Source organism: Pseudophryne corroboree, chromosome 8 (assembly GCF_028390025.1).
Source record: "Pseudophryne corroboree isolate aPseCor3 chromosome 8, aPseCor3.hap2, whole genome shotgun sequence".
NCBI lineage: Eukaryota > Metazoa > Chordata > Amphibia > Anura > Myobatrachidae > Pseudophryne > Pseudophryne corroboree.
The window spans coordinates 67,527,207-67,546,587 of record NC_086451.1 but is presented as its reverse complement, the minus strand read 5'-3'; the positions used below and the strand labels follow the sequence as shown (position 1 = coordinate 67,546,587).

The 19,381-nt window shown below is 46.8% G+C and overlaps 2 protein-coding genes across 11 annotated transcripts in view; one reads left to right on the top strand and one right to left on the bottom strand.

The window, feature by feature from the left end:
- Positions 1-18,974, bottom strand: part of RIBC1 (RIB43A domain with coiled-coils 1) — a 27,727-nt gene extending 8,753 nt beyond the window's left edge. Inside the window, exons 1-4 of one of the 6 annotated variants that reach the window (XM_063936572.1) lie at positions 18,792-18,974; positions 8,517-8,635; positions 8,346-8,427; positions 5,387-5,731 (exon numbers count right to left, since the gene is read on the bottom strand). In XM_063936572.1, coding sequence (XP_063792642.1) covers positions 5,387-5,731; positions 8,346-8,427; positions 8,517-8,635; positions 18,792-18,864 — 619 coding nt within the window. In that variant the 5' untranslated portion in view covers positions 18,865-18,974. The other 5 variants (XM_063936574.1, XM_063936576.1, XM_063936577.1 and 2 more) reach the window with 5 other exon arrangements.
- The window catches only part of LAGE3 (L antigen family member 3), a 40,466-nt gene continuing 39,858 nt past the window's right edge, over positions 18,774-19,381 (top strand). The window contains exon 1 of one of the 5 annotated variants that reach the window (XM_063936578.1): positions 18,774-18,879. The gene's annotated coding sequence lies outside the window, so the exon portion shown is untranslated. Of the gene's footprint in view, positions 18,915-18,962 lie in introns of those variants that run through there. The other 4 variants (XM_063936582.1, XM_063936580.1, XM_063936581.1 and 1 more) reach the window with 4 other exon arrangements.

Genomic DNA, 19,381 nt, shown 5'->3' with positions numbered 1-19,381 from the left:
GGCAGCGAGCGAACAACTCAGAATGACCACCTGAATTAGGTCCAATATCTGCTTTAGTAGCGGACACGGTCCCCCTCCAACAAGCTCTGTCCTGGGTAATTAGTACCTGCCCTCCCTCCTCTTAGCACCACTGTATGACTGTGGCACCTGTGCTCTCATGTCCCTTCCCACCCTAAAAGGCTTATTCATTCGCAGAGCCGTCCGTGTCTGCATCTTTTGCTGGACGCACGTGTGCAAATTTATGCAAGTGACGCTAAGGTCCTTCCCTGGTGTACAGCCATACGCCTTGATGTGCAAAGACTGAGACGCCCACTTTGCTAGGTCCAGATACTCTGTCAGAGTATGGCCTCTGATGTGAACGACTGTGCATCTGAGTTTCGCAAACCACCGCAGCTATACGTCCGTGTCACCCCCCCATAATACACCATAAGACAGACCCTCACTGTGCGTCCGCACAGCCACTGCAATGTCTCCGCCCAGGAACGCAAAATACATTTTTAAGATATTTCTGAGACTGTGTCTCTCAGTCGCAACTGCGCCTCTGTACGCAGCAGTGATATAAAATTGTGTCTGACATCAGCAGTCCGTCCCACTCAGACTCAGCCCCTAATCATCCAGAACCTTTCCAGAATGCCCTTGCTGATACACCAGGAGAGTATAACACACAATAGGAGTGTTCTTGGTAATGACATGAAGGGCAGGGGGTGCTTATATTAAACATTGGCCTAATATGAGGTGTGAGTGAGACACAACAGGAGACAGGAGGGAAATAAAAGGGATGATGTTTGAAGGAAGTGTCCTAATGTTACAATTTGGGCCAACCATCCCCCTTTATGGGCCATGCGCTGCAAAAAGCTATTTCAGACTGTGCCTGCTCCGCGGCCATGCATACGCACCCTAACGGAGGATATAAAATGACTGGTTTATTATATTCGGACACTTCCCATGACCACTAGACAGGCAATTCAAAACTGCTTCCAATCTCCTTCATGGTATTTACTCCGCACTATGGGGGTAATTCCAAGTTGATCGCAGCAGGAAATTTGTTGCAGTTGGGCAAAACCATGTGCACTGCAGGGGAGGCAGATATAACATGTGCAGAGAGAGTTAGATTTGGGTGGGTTATATTGTTTCTGTGCAGGGTAAATACTGGCTGCTTTATTTTTACACTGCAATTTAGATTGCAGATTGAACACACCCCACCCGAATCTAACTCTCTCTGCACTTGTTATATCTGCCTCCCCTGCAGTGCACATGGTTTTGCCTAACTGCTAACAAGGGGGGTCATTCCGAGTTGTTTGCTCGCAAGCTGCTTTTAGCAGCTTTGCACACGCTAAGCCGCCGCCTACTGGGAGTGAATCTTCGCTTATCAAAATTGCGCACGAAAGATTAGCAGAATTGCGAATAGACACTTCTTAGCAGTTTCTGAGTAGCTCCAGACTTACTCGGCATCTGCGATCAGTTCAGTCAGTTTCGTTCCTGGTTTGACGTCACAAACACACCCAGCGTTCGCCCAGACACTCCTCCGTTTCTCCAGCCACTCCCGCGTTTTTCCCAGAAACGGTAGCGTTTTTTCGCACACACCCATAAAACGGCCAGCTTCCGCCCAGAAACACCCACTTCCTGTCAATCACATTACGAGCACCAGAACGAAGAAAAAACCTTGTAATGCCGTGAGTAAAATACCTAACTGCATAGCAAATTTACTTGGCGCAGTCGCACTGCGGACATTGCGCATGCGCAATAGCGACTAATCGCTCCGATGCGACAAAAAAATAACGAACGAACAACTCGGAATGACCCCCAAAGTTCCTGCTGCGATCAACTCAGAATTACCGCCTATAGATCATCCTAACCCCTTAGGCTTTTGATTACCGCACCTTTCTATCCCTTCTTTTAGCTCTCCCTCTATTTCTTTCTCTATTCTCCTGTAATACCGGGCTGATTGGGAAACTGATCTCCGAGATTTGGGAATATCTCTGTGGATGGATCGACGGCCCGTGACCTCTAGCAGGCATTAACTACTTTAAATGTTTTAAGTATTTTCGGTTTTATTTTATTTTATTGTGTTTTAGTTATTGTGTCTATATCTGGAGAACTTGATATAATATATTGGTGTCAGCGGAAGACGTCTGTTCTACATATGTTTTCTCCTTGCCATTTTGCATTATGCTCATAAATTTTATTCTCCACTGTTACTTGTTACACATATGACTTTTTTCATTAGAATGTTTAAATGTTTTATTTGAGGAAAATTTTGAAAATGGGTTTTGATTTCTCCTTGTTCTGCTATGAGATTGACTATTCGATTTCTCGTGGCAATGTATCTGCACTACAATATCGCATTGTCTCACTATTCTATGTATCGAATTGCTGTATATGCATCTTCTTCTTTGTACTGTGAGAGAGAAATTGGAATAAAAATATTTTTGGAAAAAAGAAAAAAAAACGGCTGGTTTGTTCCATGCGTGGCCAGGGTTCTCCATCCGTGTAAAGGGCGTATGCAGGGAAAACATGCATCTTGTGGTAGTGTCACAGGAGTGCTGTGAACATGTAGCCAGATTCCCGTGCAAGTGTCTGGCATGCGGGCATAGGGGGGGATTCAATTGTTATCGCTGCACAATCTCCCGTCTAAAGTGATGGGAGATCACAAAGGCGATATTCAACTGATGTTGTTTATCACGCAGACTGCGCCCCTCAGTATTGGGATTAGCCACGTACAGCAGCTAAACCCGACTTAACTAAAGTGCCGTCTGAGCGCCCAAGTGGGTCACATTTCACACATTTCAGCTCGCCAGCAACGGGCCCGAATGAAGCAACAATTTACTGTAATTGCTCAGTTGGGCGCCATCTAGTGGTGAACGCGTGGAGAAACAACTGAATTGCCTTAATTTAAGGGACACCTGTTTCTGACAGATCTTTAGCACCAAGCTTAAGGCTGGTGTAAGTGCCAGTGTTAATGATGCCAGTTGTGACTGCAGGCGGAACAATCGTGGGCAGTGCCACCATACATATGAGGCTAAGCTACACGGATATTCACATTAGCATAAGGTTGTTATTCTGGCTGGCACGGATATCCAACTTAGTATTGGTAAACTATGGGGACCCTACGTAGGACCCGTTCTACGCGTGCGTGAATGGGTCCTGCGATGTAGCAAGTAACCCGGCATCAGACTGTCAGTGATTAACAGTCTGATGCCGTTTCAGGGGCAGTGATGGCCTCCGTTTGTGAAATCAGCAGTGCGCCGCCATCGTTTACTACTGCAGTAGGTGGCGTCTGCTTGTAATAGATGCCTCCTGCTGCAAAACCATACAGCGCTATCACTAATACTACCTCCAACGGCATCTGAATCATGCCCTATACTTTTAGTTCCATTGTATTGCTGACAGTGGCGTAACTACTGCCCCCGCAGCCCTCGCGGTGGCTTGGGGGCGAGGGGCTGCGGGGCGCCACTGATTTAGCGCAGATTGACATGCGGACGAGCGTCCGCATGTCAATCTGCGGTCTCCTCTCCCTGCGGTCTCCTCCTTCCAACCGCTGCTGTAAGGAGGGACACGGAGGGCACAGCGCGCCCCTCTTCTGTGTCCCTCCTGGGTCTCCGGCGGGTCTAATAAAGGAAGTGCCGTTCGTGAGCTCTGATTGGCTCACGAACCGGTACTTCCTTTAACAGACCTGCCGGAGACCCAGGAGGGACACAGGAGAGGCGCGCGCTGTGCCCTCCGTGTCCCTCCAACACAAAACAGCGGGGGAGCGCGGGGGGGGGGGGCACTGGGGGGGCATATGTGGCACAGGGGGAGGGGGGCTTATGTGGCACTGGAGGCATATGTGGCACTGGGGGGGGGGAGGGGGGTATATGTGTACCTGGGGGAAGGTGGCTGTATTTGGCACTGGGGGCATGTGAGTACCTGGCACTGTGGGGGGTATATCTGGCACTGGGGGCATATGTGGCACTGGAGGGGTATATGTGTACCTGACACATGGGGGTGGGGGGCTATATTTGGCACTGGGTGCATGTGAGTACCTGGCACTGTGGGGGAATATCTGGCACTGGGGGCATATGTTGCACTGGGAGAGCACAGCCCTAGCAACAAGCCCTACCCCCTGGCAACGAGCATGACACCCAGTGCATGAAACCTCTGGCAACGAGCATGACACCCAGTGCATGAATCCCCTGGCAACGAGCATGAAAACCCCTGGCACCGTGCATGGAACCAAGAGCATGAAACTCCTGGCAATGAGCAGGTAATTTAAAAGTAATTAGAAGCCTTAAGGTAGGACTTAATGTGTAATGGGCATCACAGTGTGTGGCATACTGTATCACGGGCATTGTGGTATGTGGTATAATGTCTCAGGGGCATTGTGGTGTGTGGCATAGGGTATAACGTGCATTGCAGTATGTGTCACAGGCATTATGGTGTATGGTATACTATATCACGGGCATTGTGATATGTGGTATAATGTCTCAGGGTCATTGCAGTGTGTGGCATAATGTATCACGGACATTGCGGTGTGTGTCATAATGTGTCAGGCATTACGGTGTGTTGTATACTATATCACGAGCATTGTGTGGTATGTGGTATAATGTCTCAGGGTCATTGCGGTGTGTGTCATAATGTGTCACAGGCATTGTATGTGCTATAATGTATCAGGGGCATTGCAGTGTGTAGCATAATGTATAACGGGCATTGCGATTCCTGTCATAATGTGTCGCAGGCATTACGGTGTGTGGCATAATGTGTCGGGGGCATTACGGTGTGTGCATTATTGTGTGTGGCATAATTCTAAGGGCCATTGCAGTATGTGGCATAATGTATACTGGGCATTACTATAAGGAGGAAAAATGACAAATAATATAAGGGGCATGAATCAGGATTATTTTCCTTTCCTGTGGTGGCCAACGTCTGGGCGTGCAGGGTGCAAAACTGGGGTATAAGGTAGTCTTTTCCTGCAATGCCACGCCCCTTTATGCGAAGCCACGCCCATTTCAACAAAGCCACACCATTTTTTTGCGGCGCGTGCCTTCGCCGCGCACATGTTTTCCCCTTTACTAGTGCCAATTATGGGGGATGGGGGGGGGGGGTTCGCCGAAGAATTTTTTGGCTTGGGGGAGAAAAATTTCTAGTTACGCCACTGATTGTTGATCTTGCACAGGATCTTTTTGTGCTCTTTTCATTATGTGAAGTAACTCTGGACTAGTTTTGGGATTTAGATTATCAGCATTGTAGCCTGAAAAATTATTTATACAGCACTGTATGACATTTGCATCATTACCGTCATCTTTGTAGTTATCCCTATCACGGTCTGCTCTGTACAGAATATTATTATACGTCAGTATAACATACTGATTGTCTTGTATTTAATATCACACACTAATCTTTGTCTGACCTGCAAATTTGTGCTGTGCTTCACTCCTCTTCCTCTCATCTTTCTGTTCTGTCAACCACTTTTTGGACAACTCTGTCTGTAACTTCTTCCGTTCCTTTTCACTCAGGTCTTCTCCGGCAAACATTTGCAAGCTGGCAGGACCACATCTGGGGTCATCGTCACTAACCCTAGCAGGCCTATCCTTCTTTAGAGCATCTGGGTCATACAGGTCAAATTCCCTGCGGTCCTCAGGCTGCTGATGTTGTTCGCTGAAGTTCTGTACAGCCCGGGTTAGGTCTCGGGCTACCTCCAGTTCCCTTTGCTCCAGCATCAGAGCAATTTTATCATACTGTTGCCGATCTGCATCTGTAGGGTCATAATAAGGTAACAGAGTTGGACTTGTGTAATAAGTAATACTACGACTAAAGTAGTCACTTGACTTATTATAAAATAAAATAAAAGCTCACAGCCCGTCCCTACTCTAGAAAATTGGTCAAATAAGATTTGCAAATAATATTACAACCAATATAAGTGGTAAACTAATAATAATAATAATAATAAAATAGTATTGACTTCCTATTAGGTTTTCACTTCTCTTATTGCAGGCATGTCCAAACTGCGGCCCTCCAGCTGTTGTGAAACTACATATCCCAGCATGCCCTGACACAGTTTTGCTGTCAAAGAAAGCTAAAGTTGTGTCAGGGCATGCTGGGATGTGTAATTTCTCAATAGGTGGAGGGCCGCAGTTTGAACATGCCTGTCTTATTGTGATGAAGTGAGAGTGTCAGGGGGAAAAAGAGAGGGAGGGAGAGAACGGGAGAGAGAGGGTGTCAGGGAGGGAGAAAGATAGTGTGTCAGGGAGAGATAGACAGTGTCAGAGAGAGGGAGAGAGAGACAGTGTCAGGGAAAGAGAGACAGTGTCAGTGAGGGAGAGAGAGTGATAGTGTCAGGGAGAAATAGGGGTAAAGAAACAGTGTTGGGAGAGAGAGAGACAGTTTCAGAGAGAGACAGAGAAAGTGTCAGGAAGAGAGAGGCAGTGTGAGGGAGAGAGAGAGATGGCGGACAGTATCAAGGAGAGAGAGAGTCAGAGAGAGAGAGAGTGTCAGGGAGGGAGAGAGAGAGAGAGAGGGGGACAGTATCAGTGAGGGAGAGAGGGGGGCAATATCAGGGAGGGAGAGAGAGGGGGGACAGTATCAGGGAAAGATAGTGTCAGAGAGAGATTCTCGGAGAGAGGGGGAGAGGCACTGTTAGAGAGGGGGGGCAGTATCAGGGAGAGAGAGGTAGAAAGTGTCAGAGAGAGAGAGAGACATAGTGTCAGGGAGGGAGAGAGAGGGGGACAGTATCAAGGAGAGATAGTGTCAGAGAGAGAGAGAGAGAAACTGTCAGGGAGAGAGAGGGAAAGAGGGACAGTCTCAGAGAGAGACAGTGGGAGTGTGTCAGTGAGAGAGAGAAGAGCAAGAGTGAGAGAGAGGGATAGACGGAGGGAACAACCAGGAAATACATAAACTAACCTCCTGAGCACAGCAGAAGTCTCTGATGGGGGCGAGAACTTCACGGAATTAGGCCCCGCCCCCTAAAAACCCGCAAGTCACGGCACCAGCTGCTGGGACTTGGAGCTGGCCAGGAAGGGCCCCCGCACCTCCTTCCCACACCTTCATCCTCTGCTAATGGCTGCTGCGGTCATTCTCTCTGTGGGTGGGGTGGGTGGGGGTGAAGGGGTGTGCAGCGGGCCTTGGAGGCAGTCGATGTCTGGGTGCAGGGGGAGCAGCAGCCCCTGGAAGCAGCTAGGGTCCCATAGAAGCTGCACCTCCTGCACCCTCAGTAGTTATGCCACTGTCTAGAAATATGCAATCTGTAAACTGCATTTTCTATTAGACATATTACCTATCATGTAATCTCTGTCTGCACTGATGCAATATAGAGAAGTGCCCCCAACTTAACTAATGTTTGCTTTCTCGAAAGCAATGGTTCCTTAACTTTGTGCCATGGGGCAATTGCAGAGGTGCTATGCGTTGGTGTTATATGAACAAATCAAATTCTTTATGGTCAATGTGATAAGCAAACCAGTGTTGGTGGCTGCCAGTCTTAAAATATGTGGACGAACAGAAGTGCAATCCTATCCACCACATAACTGATCCCAATGGTGACAATTAAACACAAGTTACTTAATGTAATTATACTTGCTTAATCAGAAAAATGACAATACTCTAGGGCACCGTGACACAAGACAGTTTGGAAACCACAGCTCTAAAGGACAGAAGAGACAGCACGCAGAACATTATTAATTGAAACAAATAATTTTAGGTATGTCATAAACTTTACTTATAATAACACATTTTACTTTCCCACTAAGCTGAACAAAGTAGTAGTTTTATTTTTAACAAAGATGTAAACTTGTTAGACTACGTCTATTGTGCAGGGTTGCACTGAACAGTAGGTTTCTAATGCGGTCCTTTTGGGTGGAGTCCTCATTAAAGCAGCACTATTGTCCCCATACATTACAGATGTATTGACCCAATGTTCTGATCCCCAAAAATCCCAGTTCCCTGATCCAGACGAAAACAGTTGGGATCGGTAAATCTGGAATTTTTAACATGTTTAATTTCCCCAACAGGTCGACGATCATCGCTATCCACCGATTGGTGGATGCAGTCGGGGAATCGGGAAAATAGGCCGCCTGATGTATGGGACCATTACTGAACTGCAGTCCTCAAGCCCCTAGAAATAAAGCATTACAGTACAGATATACATACTTTGAGTGACTTAATTAGAGCCTCTGTAATTGTGATTAGCTCAAGCAATAGACCAGTAAAAACCTGGGCTGCTAGTGGGGCTTGAGGACTGGAGATGAGAGGGAACATGGATTGACAAACTGGATGCCTTCACGTAGACGCTCAGTAAAGGGGTTTTCTCTGCAATCAGTAAATGACAAGAATCAGGATAAAAAGAGTCAGTTTGGTCTAGAACGAAGAATATTTACCAAAGGCCTCATCCCGAGCTTTCTCAGTTCTCTCCAGTGTCTTTCTTTCTTCTACCTGTCTCTCCAGAGTGGCCACATCCACCTAGAGAAAGAACAGAAACCCTACTTACTGACATACACAGTAATATAATAGAGGAGGAATGTGCCATCTGCAGTAAAATACAGACGTACCCCTATTGTCCGATACTTGGCATTGAATATTCGGCTTTGTCTTTGTTGCTCTTTATTTCTTCTCCTTTCAATCGCAGCAACTTCTTTCAGATCTATAGGCAGATCTAACTTATACATGGCTGCAGACACATATAAAAGGATTAATGCACCAATGATGATAATAATAATAATAATAATAATAATAATAATAATAATACATATATACCAGGAGCCTGTTTCTAAATAGCATGCAGAGTGGCGGTAGGTGCGGGCAGCTGTGAGGAACAGATTTACTATCTTATGCTATTGCAAGCTTCAGTAGGGGTAATGTAGGGGTAAGCGGGAAAGCCAGGCCTCCCACTGTTACACCATCATTAGTATGTATACTTGCCTATGGGCCTAATTCAGACCTCATCGCTCCTCTGCGAATTTGCAGAGGTTTGTGATCAGATAGTCGCCGCCCAGACAGAGTGAAAATCTGCCCCGTGCAAGTCTGCGTACGCTGTGCGAAAAGCTTTGCAAACGCCGGTCAGCTGCAAATCCGTTCGCAACTCACTCACCATCGAATGATTTTTCCAGTCTGTGCATAGCCCAGGACCGGCTCCTACAGTGCGATAGAATCAGGCTGTTCGGGGCTGGAGCTGATGTCACACACCCTCCCTAAAAACGTTTGGGAACGCCTGTTATTTTACTGACACTCCCAGAAAACGGCCAGTCACCACCCACAAACGTCCTCTTCTTGTCAATCAGCCTGCGTACGCCTAACCATCAAAAAAATAAGAATTTACTTACCGATAATTCTATTTCTCGGAGTCCGTAGTGGATGCTGGGGTTCCTGAAAGGACCATGGGGAATAGCGGCTCCGCAGGAGACAGGGCACAAAAAGTAAAGCTTTAGGATCAGGTGGTGTGCACTGGCTCCTCCCCCTATGACCCTCCTCCAAGCCTCAGTTAGGATACTGTGCCCGGACGAGCGTACACAATAAGGAAGGATTTTGAATCCCGGGTAAGACTCATACCAGCCACACCAATCACACTGTACAACCTGTGATCTGAACCCAGTTAACAGTATGATAACAGCGGAGCCTCTGAAAAGATGGCTCACAACAATAATAACCCGATTTTTGTAACTATGTACAAGTAATGCAGATAATCCGCACTTGGGATGGGCGCCCAGCATCCACTACGGACTCCGAGAAATAGAATTATCGGTAAGTAAATTCTTATTTTCTCTATCGTCCTAGTGGATGCTGGGGTTCCTGAAAGGACCATGGGGATTATACCAAAGCTCCCAAACGGGCGGGAGAGTGCGGATGACTCTGCAGCACCGAATGAGAGAACTCCAGGTCCTCCTCAGCTAGGGTATCAAATTTGTAGGATTTTACAAACGTGTTTGCCCCTGACTAAATAGCCGCTCGGCAAAGTTGTAAAGCCGAGACCCCTCGGGCAGCCGCCCAAGATGAGCCCACCTTCCTTGTGGAATGGGCATTTACATATTTTGGCTGTGGCAGGCCTGCCACAGAATGTGCAAGCTGAATTGTATTACACATCCAACTAGCAATAGTCTGCTTAGAAGCAAGAGCACCCAGTTTGTTGGGTGCATACAGGATAACAGCAAGTCAGTTTTCCTGACTCCAGCCGTCCTGGAACCTATACTTTCAGGGCCCTGACAACATCCAGCAACTTGGAGTCCTCCAAGTCCCTAGTAGGCGCAAGGCACCACAATAAGCTGGTTCAGGTGAAACACTGACACCACCTTAGGGAGAGAACTGGGGACGAGTCCGCAGCTCTGCCCTGTCCGAATGGACAAATAGATATGGGCTTTTTTGAGAAAAAAACCCACCAATTTGACACTCGCCTGGCCCAGGCCAGAGCCAAGAGCATGGTCACTTTTCATGTGAGATGCTTCAAATCCACAGATTTGACTGGTTTTAAACCAATGTGATTTGAGGAATCCCAGAACTACGTTGAGATCCCACAGTGCCACTGGAGGCACAAAAGGGGGTTGTATATGCAATACTCCCTTGACAAACTTCTGGACTTCAGGACTGAAGCCAATTCTTTCTGGAAGAAAATCGACAGGGCCGAAATTTGAACCTTAATGGGCCCCAATTTGAGGCCCATAGACACTCCTGTTTGCAGGAAATGCAGGAATCGACCGAGTTGAAATTTCTTCGTGGGGCCTTCCTGGCCTCACACCACGCAACATATTTTCGCCACATGTGGTGATAATGTTGTGCGGTCACCTCCTTCCTGGCTTTGACCAGGGTAGGAATGACCTCTTCCGGAATGCCTTTTTCCCTTAGGATCCGGCGTTCCACCGCCATGCCGTCAAACGCAGCTGCGGTAAGTCTTGGAACAGACATGGTACTTGCTGAAGCAAGTCCCTTCTTAGCGGCAGAGGCCATAAGTCCTCTGTGAGCATCTCTTGAAGTTCCGGGTACCAAGTCCTTCTTGGCCAATCCGGAGCCATGAGTATAGTTCTTACTCCTCTACGTCTTATAATTCTCAGTACCTTAGGTATGAGAAGCAGAGGAGGGAACACATACACCGACTGGTACACCCACGGTGTTACCAGAACGTCCACAGCTATTGCCTGAGGGTCTCTTGACCTGGCGCAATACCTGTCCCGTTTTTTGTTCAGACGGGACGCCATCATGTCCACCTTTGGTATTTCCCAACGGTTCACAATCATGTGGAAAAACTTCCCGATGAAGTTTCCACTCTCCCGGGTGGAGGTCGTGCCTGCTGAGGAAGTCTGCTTCCCAGTTTCCACTCCCGGAATGAAACACTGCTGACAGTGCTATCACATGATTTTTCGCCCAGCGAAAAGTCCTTGCAGTTTTTGCCATTGCCCTCCTGCTTCTTGTGCCGCCCTGTCTGTTTACGTGGGCGACTGCCGTGATGTTTTTCCCACTGGATCAATACCGGCTGACCTTGAAGCAGAGGTCTTGCTAAGCTTAGAGCATTATAAATTTACCCTTAGCTCCAGTATATTTATGTGGAGAAAAGTCTCCAGACTTGATCACACTCCCTGGAAATTTTTTCCTTGTGTGACTGCTCCCCAGCCTCTCGGGCTGGCCTCCGTGGTCACCAGCATCCAATCCTGAATGCCGAATCTGCGGCCCTCTAGAAGATGAGCACTCTGTAACCACCACAGGAGAGACACCCTTCTCCTTGGATATAGGGTTATCCGCTGATGCATCTGAAGATGCGATCCGGACCATTTGTCCAGCAGATCCCACTGAAAAGTTCTTGCGTGAAATCTGCCGAATGGAATTGCTTCGTAGGAAGCCACCATTTTTACCAGGACCCTTGTGCAATGATGCACTGACACTTTTCCTGGTTTTAGGAGGTTCTTGACTAGCTCGGATAACTCCCTGGCTTTCTCTTCCGGGAGAAACACCTTTTTCTGGACTGTGTCCAGAATCATCCCTAGGCACAGCAGACGTGTCGTCAGGATCAGCTGCGATTTTGGAATATTTAGAATCCATCCGTGCTGTTGTAGCAGTATCCGAGATAGTGCTACTCCGACCTCCAACTGTTCCCTGGACTTTGCCCTTATCAGGAGATCGTCCAAGTAAGGGGTAATTAAGACGCCTTTTCTTCGAAGAAGAATCATCATTTCGGCCATTACCTTGGTAAAGACCCGGGGTGCCGTGGACAATCCAAACGGCAGCGTCTGAAACTGACAGTGACAGTTCTATACCACGAACCTGAGGTACCCTTAGTGAGAAGGGCAAATTTGGGACATGGAGGTAAGCATCCCTGATGTCCCGGGACACTATATAGTCCCCTTCTTCCTGGTTCGTTATCACTGCTCTGAGTGACTCCATCTTGATTTGAACCTTTGTAAGTGTTCAAATTTTTTTAGATTTAGAATAGGTCTCACCTAGCCTTCTGGCTTCAGTACCACAATATAGTGTGGAATAATACCCCTTTCCTTGTTGTAGGAGGGGTAATTTGATTATCACCTGCTGGGAATACAGCTTGTGAATTTTTTCCCATACTGCCTCCTTGTCGGAGGGATACCTTGGTAAAGCAGACTTCAGGAGCCTGCGAGGGGGAAACGTTTCGACATTCCAATCTGTACCCCTGGGATACTACTTGTAGGATCCAGGGGTCCTGTACGGTCCCAGCGTCATGCTGAGAGCTTGGCAGAAGCGGTGGAAGGCTTCTGTTCCTGGGAATGGGCTGCCTGCTGCAGTCTTCTTCCCTTTCCTCTATCCCTGTGCAAATATGACTCTTATAGGGACGAAAGGACTGAGGCTGAAAAGACGGTGTCTTTTTCTGCAGAGATGTGACTTAGGGTAAAAACGGTGGATTTTCCAGCAGTTGCCGTGGCCACCAGGTCCGATGGACCGACCCCAAATAACTCCTCTTCCTTTATACGGCAATACACCTTTGTGCCGTTTGGAATCTGCATCACCTGACCACTGTCGTGTCCATAAACATCTTCTGGCAGATATGGACATCGCACTTACTCTTGATGCCAGAGTGCAAATATCCCTCTGTGCATCTCGCATATATAGAAATGCATCCTTTAAATGCTCTATAGTCAATAAAATACTGTCCCTGTCAAGGGTATCAATATTTTTAGTCAGGGAATCCGACCAAGCCACCCCAGCTCTGCACATCCAGGCTGAGGCGATCGCTGGTCGCAGTATAACACCAGTATGTGTGTATATACTTTTATATGATATTTTCCAGCCTCCTGTCAGCTGGCTCCTTGAGGACGGCCCTATCTATAGACGGTACCGCCACTTGTTTTGATAAGCGTGTGAGCGCCTTATCCACCCTAAGGGGTGTTTCCCAACGCGCCCTAACTTCTGGCGGGAAAGGGTATACCGCCAATAATTTTCTATCGGGGGGAACCCACGCATCATCACACACTTCATTTAATTTATCTGATTCAGGAAAAACTACAGGTAGTTTTTTCACATCCCACATAATACCCTCTTTTGTGGTACTTGTAGTATGAGAAATATGTAACACCTCCTTCATTGCCCTTAACGTGTGGCCCTAATAAGGAATACGTTTGTTTATTCACCGTCGACACTGGATTCAGTGTCCGTGTCTGTGTCTGTGTCGACCGACTAAGGTAAACGGGCGTTTTAAAACCCCTGACGGTGTTTTTGAGACGTCTGGACCGGTACTAATTGTTTGTCGGCCGTCTCATGTCGTCAACCGACCTTGCAGCGTGTTGACATTATCACGTAATTCCCTAAATAAGCCATCCATTCCGGTGTCGACTCCCTAGAGAGTGACATCACCATTACAGGCAATTGCTCCGCCTCCTCACCAACATCGTCCTCATACATGTCGACACACACGTACCGACACACAGCACACACACAGGGAATGCTCTGATAGAGGACAGGACCCACTAGCCCTTTGGAGAGACAGAGGGAGAGTTTGCCAGCACACACCAAAAAACGCTATAATTATATAGGGACAACCTTATATAAGTGTTTTCCCTTATAGCATCTTTTTATATATTTCTAACGCCAAATTAGTGCCCCCCCTCTCTGTTTTAACCCTGTTTCTGTAGTGCAGTGCAGGGGAGAGCCTGGGAGCCTTCCCTCCAGCCTTTCTGTGAGGGAAAATGGCGCTGTGTGCTGAGGAGATAGGCCCCGCCCCTTTTTCGGCGGGCTCGTCTCCCGCTCTTCAACGGATTCTGGCAGGGGTTAAATATCTCCATATAGCCCCCGGAGGCTATATGTGAGGTATTTTTTGCCAAAAAATAGGTTTACATTGCCTCCCAGGGCGCCCCCCTCCCAGCGCCCTGCACCCTCAGTGACTGCCGTGTGAAGTGTGCTGAGAGCAATGGCGCACAGCTGCAGTGCTGTGCGCTACCTTAAGAAGACTGAGGAGTCTTCTGCCGCCGATTCTGGACCTTCTTCTCTTTTCAGCATCTGCAAGGGGGCCGGCGGCGAGGCTCCGGTGACCATCCAGGCTGTACCTGTGATCGTCCCTCTGGAGCTAATGTCCAGTAGCCAAAGAAGCCAATCCATCCTGCACGCAGGTGAGTTCACTTCTTCTCCCCTAAGTCCCTCGTTGCAGTGATCCTGTTGCCAGCAGGACTCACTGTAAAATAAAAAACCTAAGCTAAACTTTTCTAAGCAGCTCTTTAGGAGAGCCACCTAGATTGCACCCTTCTCGGCCGGGCACAAAAATCTAACTGAGGCTTGGAGGAGGGTCATAGGGGGAGGAGCCAGTGCACACCACCTGATCCTAAAGCTTTACTTTTTGTGCCCTGTCTCCTGCGGAGCCGCTATTCCCCATGGTCCTTTCAGGAACCCCAGCATCCACTAGGACGATAGAGAAAGACGCTGATTTCTTTCACAGTTTGACCTCGTGCCTGCACACTACGATCCCTATGCATGCGCAGTCGTTCGATAATCGCCCGCCTTGCGAATTCGCACAACAGCGAGCCGGTCTGAATTAGGCCCCAAGTCCCATGCAAGGTGTAAGAGATCCATCAGAAACAAGCTTCCCTTCCCCATATGTACAACTCAGAATCGCATGGAGCATTAGATACACACATACTTGCCTACTCTCACGAAATGGACGGGAGGTCCCCTAAAATCAGGTGGCACTCCCAGCCCCCCTCTGCAACCCCCGCACTGTCCCTTGCTCCACCCAGCAGCCACCCGCATCCAGTGGAAAAGTGGGAGGGGCAATGATGTGATTCGCGCTGAAATGCATAATTGCAGTACCGCCCCCCACTTTACAATGTCGGTAATACTGGCATTGTAATTGTACAGCGGTGGGCGGAACCGCGATGACGTAATCGCGGCTCCATGCCCACGGATCCCACCATTTTCTGGAACAATGCCCCCTGTTGAGCCGACCTGGCTGCTCCCTCCCGGAAAGTCGGCATGTATGGATCACGTCCACCACACTTCCACAGGTTTGCACGATTCCTGGCGCTTGCATTGTAGCCGCCCAATTCCTGCCCTGATACGCCCAATTTCACAGATCTGGCTAAGTCCTGTATGACTTAGAATAGGACGGACATACACAAAAATTTATAAAATCCCATCTGTGCATGTATCCAAAAACTCATAATTTGTGTCCGAGCACAGAGATCCATCAGATTCAGGCCCCATAGCAATGTGTCAGTACTATTGAGTTCATCTTACCCTTAAATCCCCTAAGATATTGTAATGTGTCACTTAATGGGGGTAAGTCCAAGTTGATCGCAGCAGGAATTTTGTTAGCAGTTGGGCAAAACCATGTGCACTGCAGGGGGGACAGATATAACATGTGCAGAGAGAGTTAGATTTGGGTGTGGTGTGTTCAATCTGCAATCTAAATTGCAGTGCAAAAATAAAGCTGCCAGTATTTACCCTGTACAGAAACAAAATAACCCACCCAAATCTAACTCTCTCTGCACATGTTAAATCTGCCTCCCCTGCAGTGCACATGGTTTTGCCCAACTGCTAACAAAGTTCCTGCTGCGATCAACTCAGAATTACCCCCCATGTGCACTGCAGGGGGGGGGGGGGGGGGGGGCAGATATAACATGTGCAGAGAGAGTTAGATTTGGGTGTGGTGTGTTCAATCTGCAATCTAATTTGCAGGGTAAAAATAAAGCAGACAGTATTTACCCTGCACAGAAATAAAATAACCCACCCAGATCTAACTCTCTCTGCACATGTTATATCTGCCTCCCCTGCAGTGCACATGGTTTTGCCCAACTGCTAAAAAAATGTCCTGCTGCGATCAACTTGGAATTACCCCCAATATACAGTTATGTACAACAGAGAAATCTAGGGGCCAATTTTGAAAAAAATAAAATGATTTATAGTAACATGTAAGCTCATTTCAACAGTGACATCCTTATTTCCTATTTCATCTTATCATAACCTATCTATTTACATTATAATCCCCTCAACGTATGTGCTGTGTAATATGTTGCCGATATACAGTAGAAGGTATCCTTTTGGATGGTCGACCATGTTATGGTCGACAGTCATTAGGTCGCCCACTATTGGTCAACATTGACATGGTCGACATGGACACATGCTCGACACATGAAAATGGTCGGCGCATGAAAGGTCGACACATGAAAATGTCAACATGAGTTTAAAAAAAAATATTTGGGGGAATTTTTCCATACTTTACGATCCACGTGGACTACGATTGGGAACGGTAATCTGTGCCGAGCGCAGCGAGGCACCTTGCCCGAAGGGGACAGAGCACTAATTGGGGTTTCCCGTCACTTTACGCAGAAAACGACACCAAAAACAGTTAAAAAAAAACATGACGACCTTTTCATGTGTCGACCATTTGTCCATTTCGACCATGCCAATGTCGACCAATAGTGGTCGACCTAATGACTGTCGACCATAACATGGTCGACCATTCATACCAGAACCGTAGTACATGCTTGCCTACCTGACCCTCTCCATGAGGGAGAAAATGCTCTGTTCCTGGACTTTCCTGGTAATGTATGATTGCCATCACCTGTGGTGAGCTAGTTAATTAATGAGAAAGGTGTTTCACCACAGGTGATGGCAATCATACATTACCAGGAAATTCCAGGAACAGAGCATTTTCTCCCTCATGGAGAGGGTCAGGTAGGCAAGTATGCCGTAGTAGAAGTAAAGGACAATGAAATTGATGTGCTGTTTGGCTTTCCACTGCAGCTAACTCCACCTTCCATATGTCCTATAAGCATTTCTCAATGTTGCAGGTGGTCATTTATGGAAGCAGGCAGCAGGCAACCTGCTCTACTTTTTAATTTAAAGCACCACTAATTTTAATTGCAAAGACTGCAGTATATTTGTATGTTCACTAGACTTCTTATGATTTATGTTATTTAAGCCTTTATACGACGCTGTGTACATCTTGTGGCACCTAACAAATAAAATATAGTAATACAGGTTGAGTATCCCATATCCAAATATTCCGAAATACGGAATATTCCGAAATACGGACTTTTTTGAGTGAGAGTGAGATAGTGAAACCTTTGTTTTTTGATGACTCAATGTACACAAACTTATTAAAAAGTTATTAAAAATATTCTATTAAATGACCTTCAGGCTGTGTGTATAAGGTGTATATGAAACATAAATGAATTGTGTGAATGTACACACACTTTGTTTAATGTAAAAAGTTATAAAAAATATTGGCTAAAATGACCTTCAGGCTTTGTGTATAAGGTGTATATGTAACATAAATGCATTCTGTGCTTAGACTTGGGTCCCATCACCATGACATCTCATTATAGTATGCAATTATTCCAAAATACGGAAAAATCCGATATCCAAAATACCTCTGGTCCCAAGCATTTTGGATAAGGGATACTCAACCTGTAATAATAATAATAATAATAATAATAATAATAATAACAATAATACTATGTGACTGGCTGCCTTTCATTATTCAAGGTAAATGAGAAGGGGAATCTATGTATTTAAATGATACCATAATTTGCATATCTAAAATATAATATAAAACACATATTTAAAAAATGAAACAGAAGTGAGAAACAGATAATAGAGTGTATGTATATATATATATATATATATATATATATATATATATATATATATATATATATATATTATACAAATGTATATAGGCACAGTACAGACCTGCTTATCCCAGACGGGTGGTATTGATGTGACCCCAGACACCTCTCGGCAACAACACCATGCGTTGCCATAGCAACATTATTGTCCTCTCCCAGTAAGCAAGTGCTGGTGGGACAGGGGAGTGCTGAGCACTACTTACCACTATGCTGCTATTGCCACTGATACAATGTTTCATTTAGGTCACACATAAGTTTAAAATAAAGTAAAAAAAAAAGAGAAACTGCGGAACCAGCTAATCAGAGTAGCACAGTACTAGGAGAATAAGGGCTTTTGTTATTTGTAATCCCCTGTCTGGGATCCCTCAGTGAGGCAGCCTGTCACATGACTCCTGATAGTGTTGCCTTGTTGCTATAGTAACTTGAAACTTTAGACATGAGAAGTGACTGTGTGCAGCTACTGCATGAGTATAAGTTACATAGTTACCAACTTCTCCAACTGCTGCAGATATTGTAGATAAAATAAATCTTAGTGTTTTTATCACTCTGTAGGTTTGATTATAATATATATGTCACCCCTGCTGTCAGGGACCAACTCTCACCGGATTGCTGCTGAGAGCTCTCCCTATAGACCCGCCCATTCTTTAATATAAATCTGTAGCGTCTTGTAAAGTTCCCTGAGTACGCAGTATTACCACACATGTCCTCAATGCAGGAGGTCGGCGGCCATTTTCTTGTATACCACTCCAGTCCTACCGCATTGTGTTCCCTGGGCTGGCTGTGGCTGCGGCCATTTTTTCCTGGTCTGAGATTTCCTTCCTTCTGTCATTGCACAAGGAGGCAGGTACAGTGAGCAGATATTGCTGTGGCTGGCAGTAGGTAATGATATTGTTAATGTTCTATAGGCTGAGGAGAATCGGATGTGAGGTTGCTGTACTACAAGGAGAGCGGGCACTGATACCTTGTTATAGTACAGCTGGGGCAGAGTCCCGGCAGACTCTGGTGCTGTGCTTTATCATTGTACAGGTGGGATACACTCTAATGCAGGGGTGGCCAACCCGTGGCTCTTGAGCCGCATGCGGCTCTTTTTTTTTGTTAATGCGGCTCCCGGCTCCCTGGCTGCCATTGCTCACCATTACACACATGAAGCCTCCTCTGACTGACGTTCAGCAGTTCAGAAGAGGCTTCATGTGTATCTCAGCTCATCTCCGCGCGTGCAAAGTGACTTCATGATGTCAGAGCCGCACAGCGCTTGAGAGGCGGAGCCGCGAGGAAGACGGACCTCAGGAGTGGGAAGACTGCAGACAGCTGGCGCCCAGAGAAGGGAGAACGATCGACAAGGTATG